General features: G+C 45.0%; 1 protein-coding gene across 2 annotated transcripts in view; it reads right to left on the reverse strand.

Annotated features, from left to right (window-relative positions):
- Nucleotides 1-17,409, reverse strand: part of LOC110509030 (SH3-containing GRB2-like protein 3-interacting protein 1) — a 64,616-nt gene that overhangs the window by 31,543 nt on the left and 15,664 nt on the right. The window contains exons 6-9 of one of the 2 annotated variants that reach the window (XM_090225162.1): nucleotides 12,958-13,130; nucleotides 11,871-11,882; nucleotides 569-580; nucleotides 182-206 (exon numbers count right to left, since the gene is read on the reverse strand). In XM_090225162.1, the coding sequence (XP_090081288.1) occupies nucleotides 182-206; nucleotides 569-580; nucleotides 11,871-11,882; nucleotides 12,958-13,130 (222 nt within the window). Of the gene's footprint in view, nucleotides 1-181; nucleotides 11,160-11,870; nucleotides 11,883-12,957; nucleotides 13,131-17,409 lie in introns of those variants that run through there. The other variant, XM_090225161.1, reaches the window with a different exon arrangement.

A 17,409-nucleotide genomic window follows, 5' to 3' on the forward strand; every position in this document is an offset into this window, starting at 1 on the left:
TGCATCTTAACAACTCAAACTATTGAAACTACAGTATGGATCACAACCTCAAACAACTAACTTAACTGATGGTGTAGAACTATGACAAGATACTGTACTGTACATGTACGCAGTTTACACTGACAGACTGTAGAACAAATTACAAATAGCATTACACTACATCCACAAACAATGTACTTACAAGACAGGTGTCTCTTTATTGAGCCCTGCAACAAAAACAAAGTACTTTTCAGTATACCAGTAAAAAGGAATCGTAACCTAACATACAAAACATGAATGTAAACACTTCAACCAATAATTAAAGTATAGGTCCTGGATTAGTCTCACTGTACAATTGCTAATGTGAAAGAATAGAGTGAAACTGTAAGTATATATAGAAACTGGAAAAATACAATATTTTGTGAGGCCATCAGTAAATGTCATAGGCACTGAAATGAAATAGAGTGTTTGGGTCTATAAAGAATGAAATGAACAGCACTCCAAACAATAATATTCATAATTCATTTATTTCCATGCAAGTGCTTTGGGTGCAGACACTTTTAAAATGAGCCACCAGGTGGCGACTTACCGGGCTGCGTCTCTGAGACCAACAAAAAGGAAGAGAGAACAGACCTGGTCAGAGAGTGAGTGACAAATCAGGCAAATAGAACCGAAAATAATGTAACACCCCTCTACTTCAACACTGTGCAATAAAGCCTACATATAGTAATGCAGCAATACGACATAGCACCTGGCAGGTTACATTATCTCAGCTTGTCAAGACAACATAGCACCTGGTAGGTTACATTACCTCAGCTTGTCAAGACAGCTATGGGGGCCCATGCGCCTTTTAATCAGCCCTTTTAATTTATTTTTTACATTTAATTAAGCATTTTGACAGTAAATCTCCAAAAAGTAATTCATAAACCTTTTTAATTTCCATATGTACTAGGAAGCTAAGTATTTGTTTCTTGAGCTTCAAGAACGTGACTGATCGAAGTGCCTCAGGCTCTGAAAAACAAAGAATTGAACTGATTGTAAAGTAAAGAGATATCGGGGACTTTGAACAAATGCAGTGGGCAAGGCGATGATGGTGCCAGTACAATGAATGGCTAGTACTCAGGGGTTTTAAAGCTCAGATCAGACCGAGAGCCTAATGCTTCTTAGGAAGTTCTTTAGGAGTTTTAGTTTAGAAAACAAACTGTCGGCAGATAGTTAAAAACAGCTTGATTGCCGTAGTAACATCAGGGAAACTGGGAGTGGTGATTCAAATACAGCAGTTCTGCAACATCTTTAATTGAGCCTCTCGTTCTCCTTAATTGCCGGCCTCAAGACGTTCCGGAAAGAGATTAACTGTATAGGAAGCTCTGGAGACAGGTCGTCTGTATACCGGACAGCCAATAAATTGGCAGATGCAAACAGATTATACTTAAGATCATTGATAAACAAAGTGGATGAATTTGAACTGCTTCTTCAATTAGTAAATGTAGACATTGGATGTGTCACTGAAACTTTGGACAACGAAAATATCTCAGATGAATCTCTTTTGATATATAACTATCAGCTGTTCAGAAATGACAGGTCCAGAGGGGATGAGAAGGGGCGTGACTATGCATGTGAATCACAGTATGCAGGCAAAGAGAATAACTGACCTAGACAAAGAGGAGTTTGAGTGTATGTGGCTTCAGCTCTGTCCTAAACGACTCCCCAGCTCAGTCTCAACTCTGTTAGTGGGAGTACTCTACCATCCACTATGGGCAAATGAGAAAACACTTCAGCAGAATACTGTGGATTATCTCATCAACACTGTCCATGTGATCAGGATTTCCTATCCCCAAATGGGGCTCATCCTGTGTGGAGACTTTAATCACCTGCCTATCAAGATGCTGACAAACTCCCATCCAGACATGAAACAAGTGGTCAAAGACAAGACCAGAGGGGACGCCATCCTAGATCTGATCATTACAAATATGAAGAATCTCTATAACACACCCACTGTACTTGCTCCTCTCAGATCCAGTGATCACAAATGTCTGCTGTTCTCCACAAACACAACATCAGGAGGGAGAAGCCAGGTGCAGCGGGAAAAAGGATGTCTGGTAACCCAGAACAGAAAGGAGGCATTGGCACGATGTATGTCCAGCACTGACTGTTCTGCCAAATATGAGGCCGAGAGCATTGATGCAAAGGTGGAGATGTTCAACTCCTGCATTCTAACTGCACTTGATGTATACATGCCAATAAGAAATAAGAAAACAGCAACACTGGACAAGCCCTGGATGACTGAACGAATAAAGACCGCCATCAGGAAAAGACAGATGATTTTCAACAGATGGGGTAAAACGATGAAATGGAGAAAATACAGAAACACAGGTGCAAACGCTTATCAAAGAAGCAAAGACAAACTACTATAAAAACTGAAAACCAGGACCTAAAGAAGAGAAGCCCAAAGGAATGATGAGACTTCATTAACAAAGGACTGGGACGACAGAAAACATCAGGAGGGAGAATACAGGTGGAGGGAATTGAAGACAACAATGTTTTGAATGTATTTTTTGCTGAAGCATGGACAAGCAACACACCTCTTGCCATCTTCCCCATGCCCATACCTACAAGGCAGGTTGAGCTGTGCAGCATTGGCCAGATAAAGCAAGCTCTGATCAGACTGAGCCCCCCGTAAATTGTGTGGGCCTGAGGTCATTCCAGCCTGGGTACTGTTAGGTTCTTATTTTTCAGAGTAAATAACACACGGACACTAGAGATGCTTAACCAAGTTGAATTCTTCCCAAAGGGTCATTCTAGCTGTAATTCAAACAAAGACATGTTTCCACCACTACCAGTATATATATATATATATACACTCCACTTTAGACACACCTCCTTCTCTCCAATCCTTACATCTTATGGTTCCACAGGAAGAGGGTAACAGGATACTAAACCCTTATTACTCCCTTCAGGGGATCTGACCTGACCTCCTGACCTCAACCCCTCCTTCGTCTGCCTAATCCACAGATGTCCATCCGCTTCCCCTATAGCAATCCTGTGACTTCCTCCCGTCCACCCAACACACTCCAAAGCCATCTGTCTTTATACAGAGGACCATTAACTTCTGACGTAAAAATCTGTATCTTTCACTCCTTTATATACTATGCTTCTGCTCTATCATGTCTTTAATATCTCAATCTTCAAAGTTTACCCCGAATCCAACAGTACTAAAAGAGCATGCAGAAGATCTAGCCCCTGTCATCACACACATAGTTAACACCACCTAGTGGCAGGGGACTGTTCCTGCTGCCTGGAAGATTGCCAATGTGTGTCCCCATAGCTAAAGTGTCAAGCCCATGTACAACGGATGACTGGAGGCCCATCTCTCTAACTTCATGCCTTGGAAAAATCCAGGAAACTTCATCAACAACAAAACAACTCATGCCAACAGTGCACAAATCAGTATGCCTACCTACCAAAGTCCAGCACTACTACCACCCTTGTGAAAGCCACAGGCTAGTAACCATCCCGTTCTGTCTTCTTCCTGTGGTGTAGCTGTGGAGCCAGGCTAGTAACCATCCCGTTCTGTCTTCTTCTGGTGGTGTAGCTGTGGAGCCAGGCTAGTAACCATCCCGTTCTGTCTTCTTCTGGTGGTGTAGCTGTGGAGCCAGGCTAGTAACCATCCCGTTCTGTCTTCTTCTGGTGGTGTAGCTGTGGAGCCAGGCTAGTAACCATCCCGTTCTGTCTTCTTCTGGTGGTGTAGCTGTGGAGCCAGGCTAGTAACCATCCCGTTCTGTCTTCTTCTGGTGGTGTAGCTGTGGAGCCAGGCTAGTAACCATCACCCTATGTCTTCTTCTGGTGGTGTAGCTGTGGAGCCAGGCTAGTAACCATCCCGTTCTGTCTTCTTCCTGTGGTGTAGCTGTGGAGCCAGGCTAGTAAACATCACCCTATGTCTTTTTCTGGTGGTGTAGCTGTGGAGCCAGGCTAGTAACCATCACCCTATGTCTTCTTCTGGTGGTGTAGCTGTGGAGCCAGGCTAGTAAACATCACCCTCTGTCTTCTTCTGGTGGTGTAGCTGTGGAGCCAGGCTAGTAAACATCACCCTCTGTCTTCTTCTGGTGGTGTAGCTGTGGAGCCAGGCTAGTAAACATCACCCTCTGACTTCTTCTGGTGGTGTAGCTGTGGAGCCAGGCTAGTAACCATCACCCTATGTCTTTTTCTGGTGGTGTAGCTGTGGAGCCAGGCTAGTAACCATCACGTTCTGTCTTCTTCTGGTGGTGTAGCTGTGGAGCCAGGCTAGTAACCATCACCCTCTGTCTTCTTCTGGTGGTGTAGCTGTGGAGCCAGGCTAGTAACCATCACCCTCTGTCTTCTTCTGGTGGTATAGCTGTGGAGCCAGGCTAGTAACCATCCCGTTCTGTCTTCTTCCTGTGGTGTAGCTGTGGAGCCAGGCTAGTAAACATCACCCTCTGTCTTCTTCCTGTGGTGTAGCTGTGGAGCCAGGCTAGTAACCTTCACCCTCTGTCTTCTTCTGGTGGTGTAGCTGTGGAGCTAGGCTAGCAACCATCACCCTATGTCTTCTTCTGGTGGTGTAGCTGTGGAGCTAGGCTAGCAACCATCACCCTCTGACTTCTTCTGGTGGTGTAGCTGTGGAGCCAGGCTAGCAACCATCACCCTCTGTCTTCTTCTGGTGGTGTAGCTGTGGAGCCAGGCTAGTAACCTTCACCCTATGTCTTCTTCTGGTGGTGTAGCTGTGGAGCTAGGCTAGCAACCATCACCCTCTGACTTCTTCTGGTGGTGTAGCTGTGGAGCTAGGCTAGCAACCATCACCCTCTGTCTTCTTCTGGTGGTGTAGCTGTGGAGCCAGGCTAGCAACCATCACCCTCTGTCTTCTTCTGGTGGTGTAGCTGTGGAGCCAGGCTAGTAACCATCACCCTTTGTCTTCTTCTGGTGGTGTAGCTGTGGAGCCAGGCTAGTAACCATCACCCTATGTCTTCTTCTGGTGGTGTAGCTGTGGAGCCAGGCTAGTAACCATCACCCTATGTCTTCTTCTGGTGGTGTAGCTGTGGAGCTAGGCTAGTAAACATCACCCTCTGTCTTCTTCTGGTGGTGTAGCTGTGGAGCCAGGCTAGTAACCATCACCCTATGTCTTCTTCTGGTGGTGTAGCTGTGGAGCCAGGCTAGTAAACATCACCCTCTGTCTTCTTCTGGTGGTGTAGCTGTGGAGCTAGGCTAGTAAACATCACCCTCTGTCTTCTTCTGGTGGTGTAGCTGTGGAGCCAGGCTAGTAAACATCACCCTCTGTCTTCTTCTGGTGGTGTAGCTGTGGAGCCAGGCTAGTAACTATCACCCTATGTCTTCTTCTGGTGGTGTAGCTGTGGAGCCAGGCTAGTAAACATCACCCTCTGTCTTCTTCTGGTGGTGTAGCTGTGGAGCTAGGCTAGTAAACATCACCCTATGTCTTCTTCTGGTGGTGTAGCTGTGGAGCCAGGCTAGTAACCATCACCCTATGTCTTCTTCTGGTGGTGTAGCTGTGGAGCTAGGCTAGTAAACATCACCCTTTGTCTTCTTCTGGTGGTGTAGCTGTGGAGCCAGGCTAGTAACCATCACCCTCTGTCTTCTTCTGGTGGTGTAGCTGTGGAGCTAGGCTAGTAAACATCACCCTCTGTCTTCTTCTGGTGGTGTAGCTGTGGAGCCAGGCTAGTAACCATCACCCTCTGTCTTCTTCTGGTGGTGTAGCTGTGGAGCCAGGCTAGTAACCATCACCCTATGTCTTCTTCTGGTGGTGTAGCTGTGGAGCTAGGCTAGTAAACATCACCCTCTGTCTTCTTCTGGTGGTGTAGCTGTGGAGCTAGGCTAGTAAACATCACCCTCTGTCTTCTTCTGGTGGTGTAGCTGTGGAGCTAGGCTAGTAACCTTGGACACAATGTCAGACAGATGTTTCAGGAGCTTTGCGTGAACAAAGGCTTTTGACATATCAGCCAGAAACACCCTCACCATTGTTGGTTTTTTGGAGTGGTAACAACAACTAAGTATCTTGGTTTTCATCTAGACTCTAACCTCAGTGGTGACACACATATGGAGCAGTCAGTGAGGAAGACCTCAAAACACCTGCACTTTTTGACTGTTCTCTCCAGAAAAGGCCTACCCACTGAAGATCTGGTCACAGTCTATACTACACTGGTCAAGCCTGGTCTGGAATACGGTGGAGTGCTGTTAGTTGGATGCAGTAAAAAGCTGCAGGCCCAACTAGACAGGGTGCAGAGGAGGGCCTAGAGGATCATCTCCAGAGGTGGAGCAGTCCAACCACAGCTCCCCTCACTGCAGAGCAGGGGAGAGCTGGCTGCAGTGCATCTGGTGAAGGACATGCACACTCTTATCCATCCACTGAATGACCTGCTCCCTCCAAAAAGAGGTAACTGCACCACCAGGCTCCTGACAAACAGCCACCAACTGTCCTGTATAACTGCCCGTACGAACAGCCTGCGAAACGCTACTCTACCCACTGCTATCAGACTCTATAATAACCCTACCTCTTAAAAATGTCTTAGGGCTGAAATCCCGTTAACCTCTTGGATCTCTAGGGGCGCTATTTCATTTTTGGATAAAAAACGTTCCCGTTTTAAGTGCAATATTTTGTCACGAAAAGATGCTCGACTATGCATATTATTGACCGTTTTGGAAAGAAAACACTCGGAAGTTTCAGAATCTGCAAAGATATTGTCTGTAAGTGCCCCAGAACTCATTCTACAGGCGAAACCAAGATGATACGTCAACCAGGAAATGAGCAGAATCTCTGAAGCTCTGTTTTCCATTGTCTCCTTATATGGCTGTGATTGCGCAAGGAATGAGCCTACACTTTCTGTCGTTTCCCCAAGGTGTTTGCAGCATTGTGACGTATTTGTAGGCATATCATTGGAAGATTGACCATAAGAGACTACATTTTCCAAGTGTCCGCCTGGTGTCCCTGCGTCGAAATTGGAGCGCAAAGCCAGGTACAATTATTTTTCCATTTGAGAGCAAGGAGAAACCAGGCTTCCACGAAGGATATATCATCGAAGAGATATGTGGAAAAACACCTTGAGGATTGATTCTAAACCACGTTTGCCATGTTTCAGTCGATATTATGGAGTTAATTTGGAAAAAAGTTCGCGTTTTGAGGGCTGAATTTTCGTTTTTTTTTTTTTTTTTTTTTTTTTTTGGTAGCCAAATGTGATGTACAAAACGGAGCTATTTCTAATACACAAATAATCTTTTTGGAAAAACTGAGCATCTGCTATCTAACTGAGAGTCTCCTTATTGAAAACATCAGAAGTTCTTCAAAGGTAAGTTATTTTATTTGAAGGCTTTACTTGTTTTTGTGATAGTTGCCTGCTAAATGCTAACGCTAATGCTAACGCTAAATGCTACGCTAGCTAGCTACTGTTACACAAATGATTGTTTTCCTATGGTTGAAAAGCGTATTTTGAAAATCTGAGATGACAGTGTTGTTAACAAAAGGCTAAGCTTGAGAGATAGCATATTTATTTCATTTCATTTGCGATTTTCATGAATAGTTAACGTTGCGTTATGGTAATGAGCTTAGGTCTATAAATAGAATCCCGGATCCGGGTTTGGTCGTCGCAACAGGTTAACGGGATCGATATGACAACAGCCAGTGAAAGTGCAGGGCGCCAAATTCAAAACAACAGAAATCTCATAATTAAAATTCCTCAAACATACAAATCTTATACCATTTTAAAGGTAATCTTGTTGTTAATCCCACCACAGTGTCTGATTTCAAATAGGCTTTACAGCGAAAGCACCACAAACGATTATGTTAGGTCAGAGCCAAGTCACAGAAAAACACAGCCATTTTTCCAGCCAAAGAGAGGAGTCACAAAAAGCACAAATAGAGACATAATCACTAACCTTTGATGATCTTCATCAGATGACACTCATATGACTTCATGTTACACAATACATGTATGTTTTGTTTGATAAAGTTAATATTTCTATAAAAAAATCTCAGTATACATTGGCGGGCTATGTTCAGTAGCTCCAAAAACATCCGGTGATTTTACAGAGAACCACATCAATTTACAGAAATACTCATTATAAATGTTGATGAAAATACAAGTGTTATGCATGGAACTTTAGATGCACTTCTCCTTAATGAAACCGGTGTGTCAGATTTCAAAAAAGCTTTACGGAAAAAGCAAACCATGCAATAATCTGGGTACGGCGCTCAGAGAACAAATATATATACCCGCCATGTTGGAGACAACAGAAGTCAGAAACAACATTGTAAATATTCACTTACCTTTGATGATCTTCATCAGAATGCACTCCCAGGAATCCCAGTTCCACAATAAATGTTTGATTTGTTCGATAATGTCCATCATTTATGTCTAAATAGCTACTTTTGTTAGGGCATTTGGTAAACAAATCAAAACTCACGAAGCACATTCACTAGTTGCAGACGAAATGTCAAAAAGTTCCACTACAGTCTGTAGAAACTTGTCAAACGATGTATGGATTCAATCTTTAGGACGTTTTTAACGTGAATCTTCAATAATATTCCAACTGGAGAATTCCTTTGTCTTCAGAAAAGCAAAGGAGCGGGAGATACCTCTCATGTGAAATGCGCGTGACCAGCGCGTGACTGCTGGCAGGCCTCTGACTCATTCCCCTCTCATTCAGCCCCCCTTCATAGTAGAAGCATCAAACAAGTGTCTAAAGATGGTTGACATCTAGTGGAAGCCTTAGGAAGTGCAACATGACCAATATCCCACTGTAACTTCAATAGGGGCTGAGTTGAAAATCGACCAACCTCAGATTTCCCACTTCCTGGTTGGATTTTTTCTCAGGTTTTTGCCTGCCATATGAGTTCTGTTATACTCACAGACATAATTCAAACAGTTTTAGAAACTTCATAGTGTTTTCTATCCCAATATACTAATACTATGCATATATTAGCAACTGGGACTGAGGAGCAGGCAGTTTACTCTGGGAACCTTATTCATCCAGCTACTCAATACAGCCCCCCATGGTTCTTCCAAAAATTCTACATTTTTAAATCACATTTCAATATTTACATTTCTTTCCATCATGAAAAAATGTCCTGTAATGTTTACAATTGTTCAATATTCTATTTATGTCACGTATTATGTGTTATGTATTTTAAATGAGTTTTTTATTAGTAGTAATGTAAAGTCTGCATTTCTTCAGTTTCATCTGTGAGCAAGAATAAATAAACTCAAACTCATTATCAACTTTAGCGGATTAACAGATTAACAGTTCTTGGGCGATTTTGTTCATACCAGTGAACTGGCGTTTGAGTTGTGTGGTAGCAATATCAAGTCTTATCTCTGGTATAACTTGGCATGCATCATTCAAGACTAAGTTTAAATTGTGTTCAGCCCAATGGACATATAATGCACAATGTCTCAGGAAAGACTGGGTTGTCAATACATAGAAAACAGTCGGATCCACTACCTGAATCTACAGGCCGTGGTGAAAACATTTGCACACAAACATGCAAGGCGACGCAGTCTCATACTGTAGCTACTAGCGACCAGTCTCATACTGTGGCTACTAGAGGCCAGCATCATACTGGAGCTACTAGAGCCCAGCATCACACTGTAGCTACTAGAGGCCAGCATCATACTGTAGCTACTAGAGCGCAGCATCACACTGTAGCTACTAGAGGCCAGCCTCACACTGTGGCTACTAGAGACCACCATCATACTGTAGCTACTACAGGCCAGGCTCATACTGTAGCTACTAGAGGCCAGGCTCATACTGTAGCTACTAGAGGCCAGGCTCATACTGTAGCTACTAGAGTCCAGCTCATACTGCAGCTATTAGAGGCCAGACTCATACTGTAGCTACTAGAGGCCAGACTCATACTGTAGCTAGTAGAGGGCAGGCTCATACTGTAGCTACTATAGGCCAGGCTCATACTGTAGCTACTAGAGACCAGGCCCATACTGTAGCTACTAGAGGCCAGGCCCATACTGTAGCTACTAGAGGCCAGGCTCATACTGTAGCTACTAGAGGCCAGGCTCATACTGTAGCTACTAGAAGCCAGGCTCATACTGTAGCTATTAGAGGCCAGCTCATGCTGTAGCTTCTATTGGCCATTCTCATACTGTAGCTACTAGAGGCCATGCTCATACTGTAGCTACTAGAGGCCAGACTCATACTGTAGCTACTAGAGGCCAGACTCATACTGTAGCTTCTATTGGCCATTCTCATACTGTAGCTACTAGAGGCCAGCTCATGCTGTAGCTTCTATTGGCCATTCTCATACTGTAGCTACTAGAGGCCATGCTCATACTCTAGCTACCAGAGGCCTCTACGTAGAGAAAAAGAGAGATGCCAGCACAGACATATATACTTTTTTCTAAGAGAACGTAAGAGGAAAAGAGACAGAGAGAGAAGCAGCAAGGAGGACTTCAGAAGACCAGGGGATTCTATCAAATTGGATTTCATTTAATTTAGCTTGATTGCAGACCATTTGTGTAGGCTATTAGCCAGACAAAATTGTGGCTAAATTTATCCTCAAGCCGACTACTTTTTTCCAAAATGTTTAGGCTATTTGATGTGTAATTTTTATAAAGAGTTTATAAATAGCAGCTAAATAGTAGCAAAATACTGTATATAGGTATAGATAGTAGGCTACACTGCATAATGAAACAACGTAAGCTAGTGTTTTGAAGGTGTGCTGACTATTATTTGGCATTAATAGACTGGTTTTACACACAACTTCCTATCCAAGCTGGGAGAGAGCATGAGGACGGCTCATGTCATGCAGGTTCAGGTAGGCTATACAGGACAATGGTATTATTATTTTAAAATCAATTGGTTTCTTATTAGTATTCTGTTGTATCGAACATTTATTTTATAATCTGCAATGTTTGAATTTCCAACTTGAATTACTGAACAAATAATGACATTATTGCTGCCAGACAGCAGCCTAAATGGCAGCCTTGTGACACCGTGTATAGCTTTGTGAAATGTTTGACTCAACATGAGAAAATTACAATCAATTAGGCCTAATAAACATTTATCCATTAGCTAAAGCAACGCTATAGGCTACATGCCCGGGCACCACAGAAAGCCTATAAACGATTCACATCAACCTGTTGCAATTTCAGCACCAAGAGCAGAGATCGGTAGTCTATACTTTTTGAGTGGCTGTCTGGCTGACGCATCCGTTTGTCTTTTTTTAAGAGGGGGGGGGGGGGGGGGTTCCGACCTTGCGGGGGGTCCAGAGAAGCTGCATTACGCCAGCGCCAATTAGCTTTGGTCAAACAGAATCAATAGGCTATGAACAGGTGTTATGTGGAGGATTGTGCATTTTATCCCACGCAAGCTTTTGCAAGGGAGATTCAAGTTATCAACCAAAATAAAATGTGTTCAAGGCATGCAGTGTGAATGAGTTAGTACCATAAAGCATACATAACATGCAGAGGGAGGAATATCTAAACAACTCAAATAGAAGAGCCTATCCCAGCAGCCAAACTGGTTGTAATGACATCACTGACATCGTTATGGTTTGTAAAATGACATTTTGTAAACATCTTTTTAGCAATCAGAAAAATACATCTTCATCGGGTTGTAAATCGAGTTATACCTGAACAAATAACAACCAAAATACGATGTCTTTCTTTATGTCGTCGTGAAAACAATGACTGTTTAGTTCTAACCTGGTGACATGACAGAGAATCTGTTTATAACAACAACAAAAATGTGACGTCACATCACATGCAACATTTTGCCCGCTGGGGATTTTTTAGCTTCCGCAGGGGAAAGAGAATCCAAGTTAGAAAAGAATCCACAGCCAAGTGAATCCATGCCATGCCTTTTCTTTATACTGAAACAGATTAATACATTAAATAAATAAATAAAGACTGGCTTACCGGACTTCTCCTCTACAAGAATAACAGATGCAGGAGAGAAAGGGAAGATGGAGAGAGAAAGGGAAGATGGAGAGAGAAAGGGAAGATGGAAAGAGAAAGGGGAGATGGAGAGAGAAAGGGGAGATGGAGAGAGAAAGGGAAGATGGAAAGAGAAAGGGGAGATGGAGAGAGAAAGGGGAGATGGAGAGAGAAAGGGAAGATGGAGAGAGAAAGGGAAGATGGAGAGAGAAAGGGGAGATGGAGAGAGAAAGGAAGATGGAGAGAGAAAGGGGAGATGGAGAGAGAAAGGGAAGATGGAGAGAGAAAAGGAAGATGGAGAGAGAAAGGGAAGATGGAGAGAGAAAGGGAAGATCGAGAGAGAAAGGAAAGATGGAGAGAGAAAGGGAAGATGGAGAGAGAGGGAGATGCAGAGAGAAAGGGAAGATGGAGAGAAAAAGGGAAGATGGAGAGAGAAAGGGAAGATGGAGAGAGAAAGGGAAGAGGGGGAGAGAAAGGGGAGATGGAGAGAGAAAGGGACGATAGAGAGAGAGGGAGATGCAGAGAGAAAGGGAAGATGGAAAGAGAAAGGGAAGATGGAGAGAGAAAGGGAAGATTGAGAGAGAAAGGGAAGATGGAGAGAGAAAGGGAAGATGGAGAGAGAAAGGAAAGATGGAGGGAGAAAGGAAAGATGGAGAGAGAAAGGGAAGAGGGGGAGATGAAGAGGGGGAGGAAGTGAGAGGAGGAACAGATATTCAGATGTTTAGTACATTCCAGATCATATCACTGGATAGAATTAGCTGTAGCTGTCTCCAGTTTCAACAAAACGATTCATATAATACTTCATATAACACCCGAGAGAGCTAGCTTTCTTGGAGTAGCAGTTACGGCCGTGGCCCTTGGTTACAATGACCCAAATTTAAGTTCAAGTTCAGTCAGGGACATTGCACTTTATCCTACTTCACTGGGAACAGTTCTAGGGTCAGCATTCCCTCCCCTTAATCCAAGGCTTAACAATTAGTGGGAAAAATGCTAAACTGACCCAAAATCACCGTCTAGGGACAACTTCACCCTACTGCGGTTACATAGAGTTAGAACAGCAAGGACTCACCAAAGAGGGAGACAGAGCCAAACCTCCAACAGAAGCTTTCAGTTCATCCATGGAGGGGATGGCACACTTGGCAGTGTCGGAGGGCAACGGCTTGATCTTAATCTTGAACTTTCTGTTGTCGTCCTCATCCTCAGTGTCGCTGGAGGAGAAGTGCTGCTTGCCTTTGGGAGCTGGTGAACACTCGTTAAGTAAGAAGATCTTTTACATACAGATGTAGGATATTAATTTGAGCCAGTTTGCTACAGTAGGAAAATAATCCTGCAGCAACAGGAAATGTGAATTATTATGTGGATTATAATGAATGGACATTTGTTGTAGGGGTTTGTACATTTCTCGTTAGGACAAATCAAGTCTGACATTTTAAAATGGAAATTACAAACTTTAGAAGCCTTTTTCAATCTTGAATACATTACAAGTTTGCATTTCCGGTGGAAATTTGTCCTTTGGTCTAGAGTCCAAATTTGAGATTTTTGGTTCCAACCGCTGTGTCATTGTGAGATGTGGTGTGGGTGAACGGATGATCTTCGCATGTGTATTTCCCACCGTAAAGCATGGAGGAGGAGGTGTTATGGTGTGGGGGTGCTTTGTTGTTGACACTGTCTGTGATTTATTTAGAATTCAAGGCACACTTAACCAGCATTGCTACCACATCATTCTGCAGCAATACACCAGCCCATCTGGATGGGCTTAGTGGGACTATCATTTGTTTTTCAACAGGACAATGACCCAACACACCTCCAGGCTGTGTAAGAGATAATTGACCAAGAAGGAGAGTGATGGAGCACTGCATCAGATGACCTGGCCTCCACACTCCCTCGACTTCAACCAAATTTAGATAATTTGGGATGAGTCGAACCGCATAGTGAAGTAAAAGCAGCCAACAAGTGCTCAGCATATGTGGGAACTCCTTCAAGACTGTTGGAAAAATATTCCAGGTGAAGATGGTTGAGAGAATGACAAGAGGGTGCAAAGCTGTCATCAAGGCAAAGGGTGGCTATTCGAAGAATCTCAAATATAAAATATATTTAGATTTGTTTGCACTTTTTTGGTTACTACATGATTCCATATGTGTTATTTCATAGTTTTGATGTCTTCACTATTATCCTACAATGTAGAAAATAGAAAAAATAAAGAAAGGTATTCTAAAACTTTTGACCGGTAGTGTATCTCACTAGTGAAAACTGGAATATCTCACTGAATATTACCCTGCCTCTTACCTCGTCATGAGGCTTAATTGCTGATTTGATCCTAGGCCAGTGACTAGGGGTTACACAAACCTACATGTTCAATTGAAACCAATGGTATTAAAAACGTTCTAGGCAGGATGCAACAGAGATAGCGAGGGGAAACACTCTTATGTGACTCTAGACTGTTTTCACTCTTTCGGTCCTGCAGGTCAGGTTCACTCACATGTAGAGCATAAAGATAGAGAGGGTGTCTGAGTGATTGGGCCTTTTTAACATCCACTGGGCCAATATGAGATCCACTGGGCCAATATGTCGCTCAGCTAGCTAAACAGGTCAATAGCTTAGCAGTCAGTGTCCCAAGACTGTTGCCTGTGTAACAGCTTAGTTTCCACGTCTGTCTGCCCTGAGTTGGGCGTGAATCAGGGACCCTCTGCACACATTAACACTCATCACCAAAAGAAGCACAATAATGCCGACCAGGACAGCAGTACCTCTCTAGGTCTCAGGGCAGGACAACAGTACCTCTCTAGGTCTCAGGGCAGGACAACAGTACCTCTCTAGGTCTCAGGGCAGGACAACAGTACCTCTCTAGGTCTCAGGGCAGGACAACAGTACCTCTCTAGGTCTCAGGGCAGGACAACAGTATCTATCTAGGTCTCAGGGCAGGACAACAGTACCTCTCTAGGTCTCAGGGCAGGACAACAGTACCTCTCTAGGTCTCAGGGCAGGACAACAGTATCTCTCTAGGTCTCAGGGCAGGACAACAGTACCTCTCTAGGTCTCAGGGCAGGACAACAGTACCTCTCTAGGTCTCAGGGCAGGACAACAGTATCTCTCTAGGTCTCAGGGCAGGACAACAGTACCTCTCTAGGTCTCAGGGTAGGACAACAGTACCTCTCTAGGTCTCAGGGCAGGACAGCAGTACCTCTCTAGGTCTCAGGGCAGGACAACAGTACCTCTCTAGGTCTCAGGGCAGGACAACAGTACCTCTCTAGGTCTCAGGGCAGGACAACAGTATCTCTCTAGGTCTCAGGGCAGGACAACAGTACCTCTCTAGGTCTCAGGGCAGGACAACAGTACCTCTCTAGGTCTCAGGGCAGGACAACAGTACCTCTCTAGGTCTCAGGGCAGGACAACAGTATCTCTCTAGGTCTCAGGGCAGGACAACAGTACCTCTCTAGGTCTCAGGGCAGGACAACAGTACCTCTCTAGGTCTCAGGGCAGGACAACAGTACCTCTCTAGGTCTCAGGGCAGGACAACAGTACCTCTCTAGGTCTCAGGGCAGGACAACAGTACCTCTCTAGGTCTCAGGGTAGGACAACAGTACCTCTCTAGGTCTCAGGGCAGGACAACAGTACCTCTCTAGGTCTCAGGGCAGGACAACAGTACCTCTCTAGGTCTCAGGGCAGGACAACAGTACCTCTCTAGGTCTCAGGGCAGGACAGCAGTACCTCTCTAGGTCTCAGGGCAGGACAACAGTACCTCTCTAGGTCTCAGGGCAGGACAACAGTACCTCTCTAGGTCTCAGGGCAGGACAACAGTACCTCTCTAGGTCTCAGGGCAGGACAACAGTACCTCTCTAGGTCTCAGGGCAGGACAACAGTACCTCTCTAGGTCTCAGGGCAGGACAACAGTATCTCTCTAGGTCTCAGGGCAGGACAACAGTACCTCTCTAGGTCTCAGGGCAGGACAACAGTACCTCTCTAGGTCTCAGGGCAGGACAACAGTACCTCTCTAGGTCTCAGGGCAGGACAACAGTACCTCTCTAGGTCTCAGGGCAGGACAACAGTATCTCTCTAGGTCTCAGGGCAGGACAACAGTATCTCTCTAGGTCTCAGGGCAGGACAACAGTATCTCTCTAGGTCTCAGGGCAGGACAACAATATCTCTCTAGGTCTCAGGGCAGGACAACAGTACCTCTCTAGGTCTCAGGGCAGGACAACAGTATCTCTCTAGGTCTCAGGGCAGGACAACAGTACCTCTCTAGGTCTCAGGGCAGGACAACAGTACCTCTCTAGGTCTCAGGGCAGGACAACAGTATCTCTCTAGGTCTCAGGGCAGGACAACAGTATCTCTCTAGGTCTCAGGGCAGGACAACAGTACCTCTCTAGGTCTCAGGGCAGGACAACAGTACCTCTCTAGGTCTCAGGGCAGGACAACAGTACCTCTCTAGGTCTCAGGGCAGGACAACAGTATCTCTCTAGGTCTCAGGGCAGGACAACAGTACCTCTCTAGGTCTCAGGGCAGGACAACAGTATCTCTCTAGGTCTCAGGGCAGGACAACAGTACCTCTCTAGGTCTCAGGGCAGGACAACAGTATCTCTCTAGGTCTCAGGGCAGGACAACAGTATCTCTCTAGGTCTCAGGGCAGGACAACAGTACCTCTCTAGGTCTCAGGGCAGGACAACAGTACCTCTCTAGGTCTCAGGGCAGGACAACAGTATCTCTCTAGGTCTCAGGGCAGGACAACAGTACCTCTCTAGGTCTCAGGGCAGGACAACAGTACCTCTCTAGGTCTCAGGGCAGGACAACAGTACCTCTCTAGGTCTCAGGGCAGGACAACAGTACCTCTCTAGGTCTCAAGGCAGGACAACAATATCTCTCTAGGTCTCAGGGCAGGACAACAGTATCTATCTAGGTCTCAAGGCAGGACAACAATATCTCTCTAGGTCTCAGGGCAGGACAACAGTACCTCTCTAGGTCTCAGGGCAGGACAACAGTACCTCTCTAGGTCTCAGGGCAGGACAACAGTACCTCTCTAGGTCTCAGGGCAGGACAACAGTATCTCTCTAGGTCTCAGGGCAGGACAACAGTACCTCTCTAGGTCTCAGGGCAGGACAACAGTACCTCTCTAGGTCTCAGGGCAGGACAACAGTACCTCTCTAGGTCTCAGGGCAGGACAACAGTACCTCTCTAGGTCTCAGGGCAGGACAACAGTATCTCTCTAGGTCTCAGGGCAGGACAACAGTATCTCTCTAGGTCTCAGGGCAGGACAACAGTATCTCTCTAGGTCTCAGGGCAGGACAACAATATCTCTCTAGGTCTCAGGGCAGGACAACAGTACCTCTCTAGGTCTCAGGGCAGGACAACAGTATCTCTCTAGGTCTCAGGGCAGGACAACAGTACCTCTCTAGGTCTCAGGGCAGGACAACAGTACCTCTCTAGGTCTCAGGGCAGGACAACAGTACCTCTCTAGGTCTCAGGGCAGGACAACAGTATCTCTCTAGGTCTCAGGGCAGGACAACATTATCTCTCTAGGTCTCAG

The sequence above is a fragment of the Oncorhynchus mykiss genome, chromosome 28 (assembly GCF_057628025.1).
Source record: "Oncorhynchus mykiss isolate SJ-2025 chromosome 28, ASM5762802v1, whole genome shotgun sequence".
Classification (NCBI taxonomy): domain Eukaryota; kingdom Metazoa; phylum Chordata; class Actinopteri; order Salmoniformes; family Salmonidae; genus Oncorhynchus; species Oncorhynchus mykiss.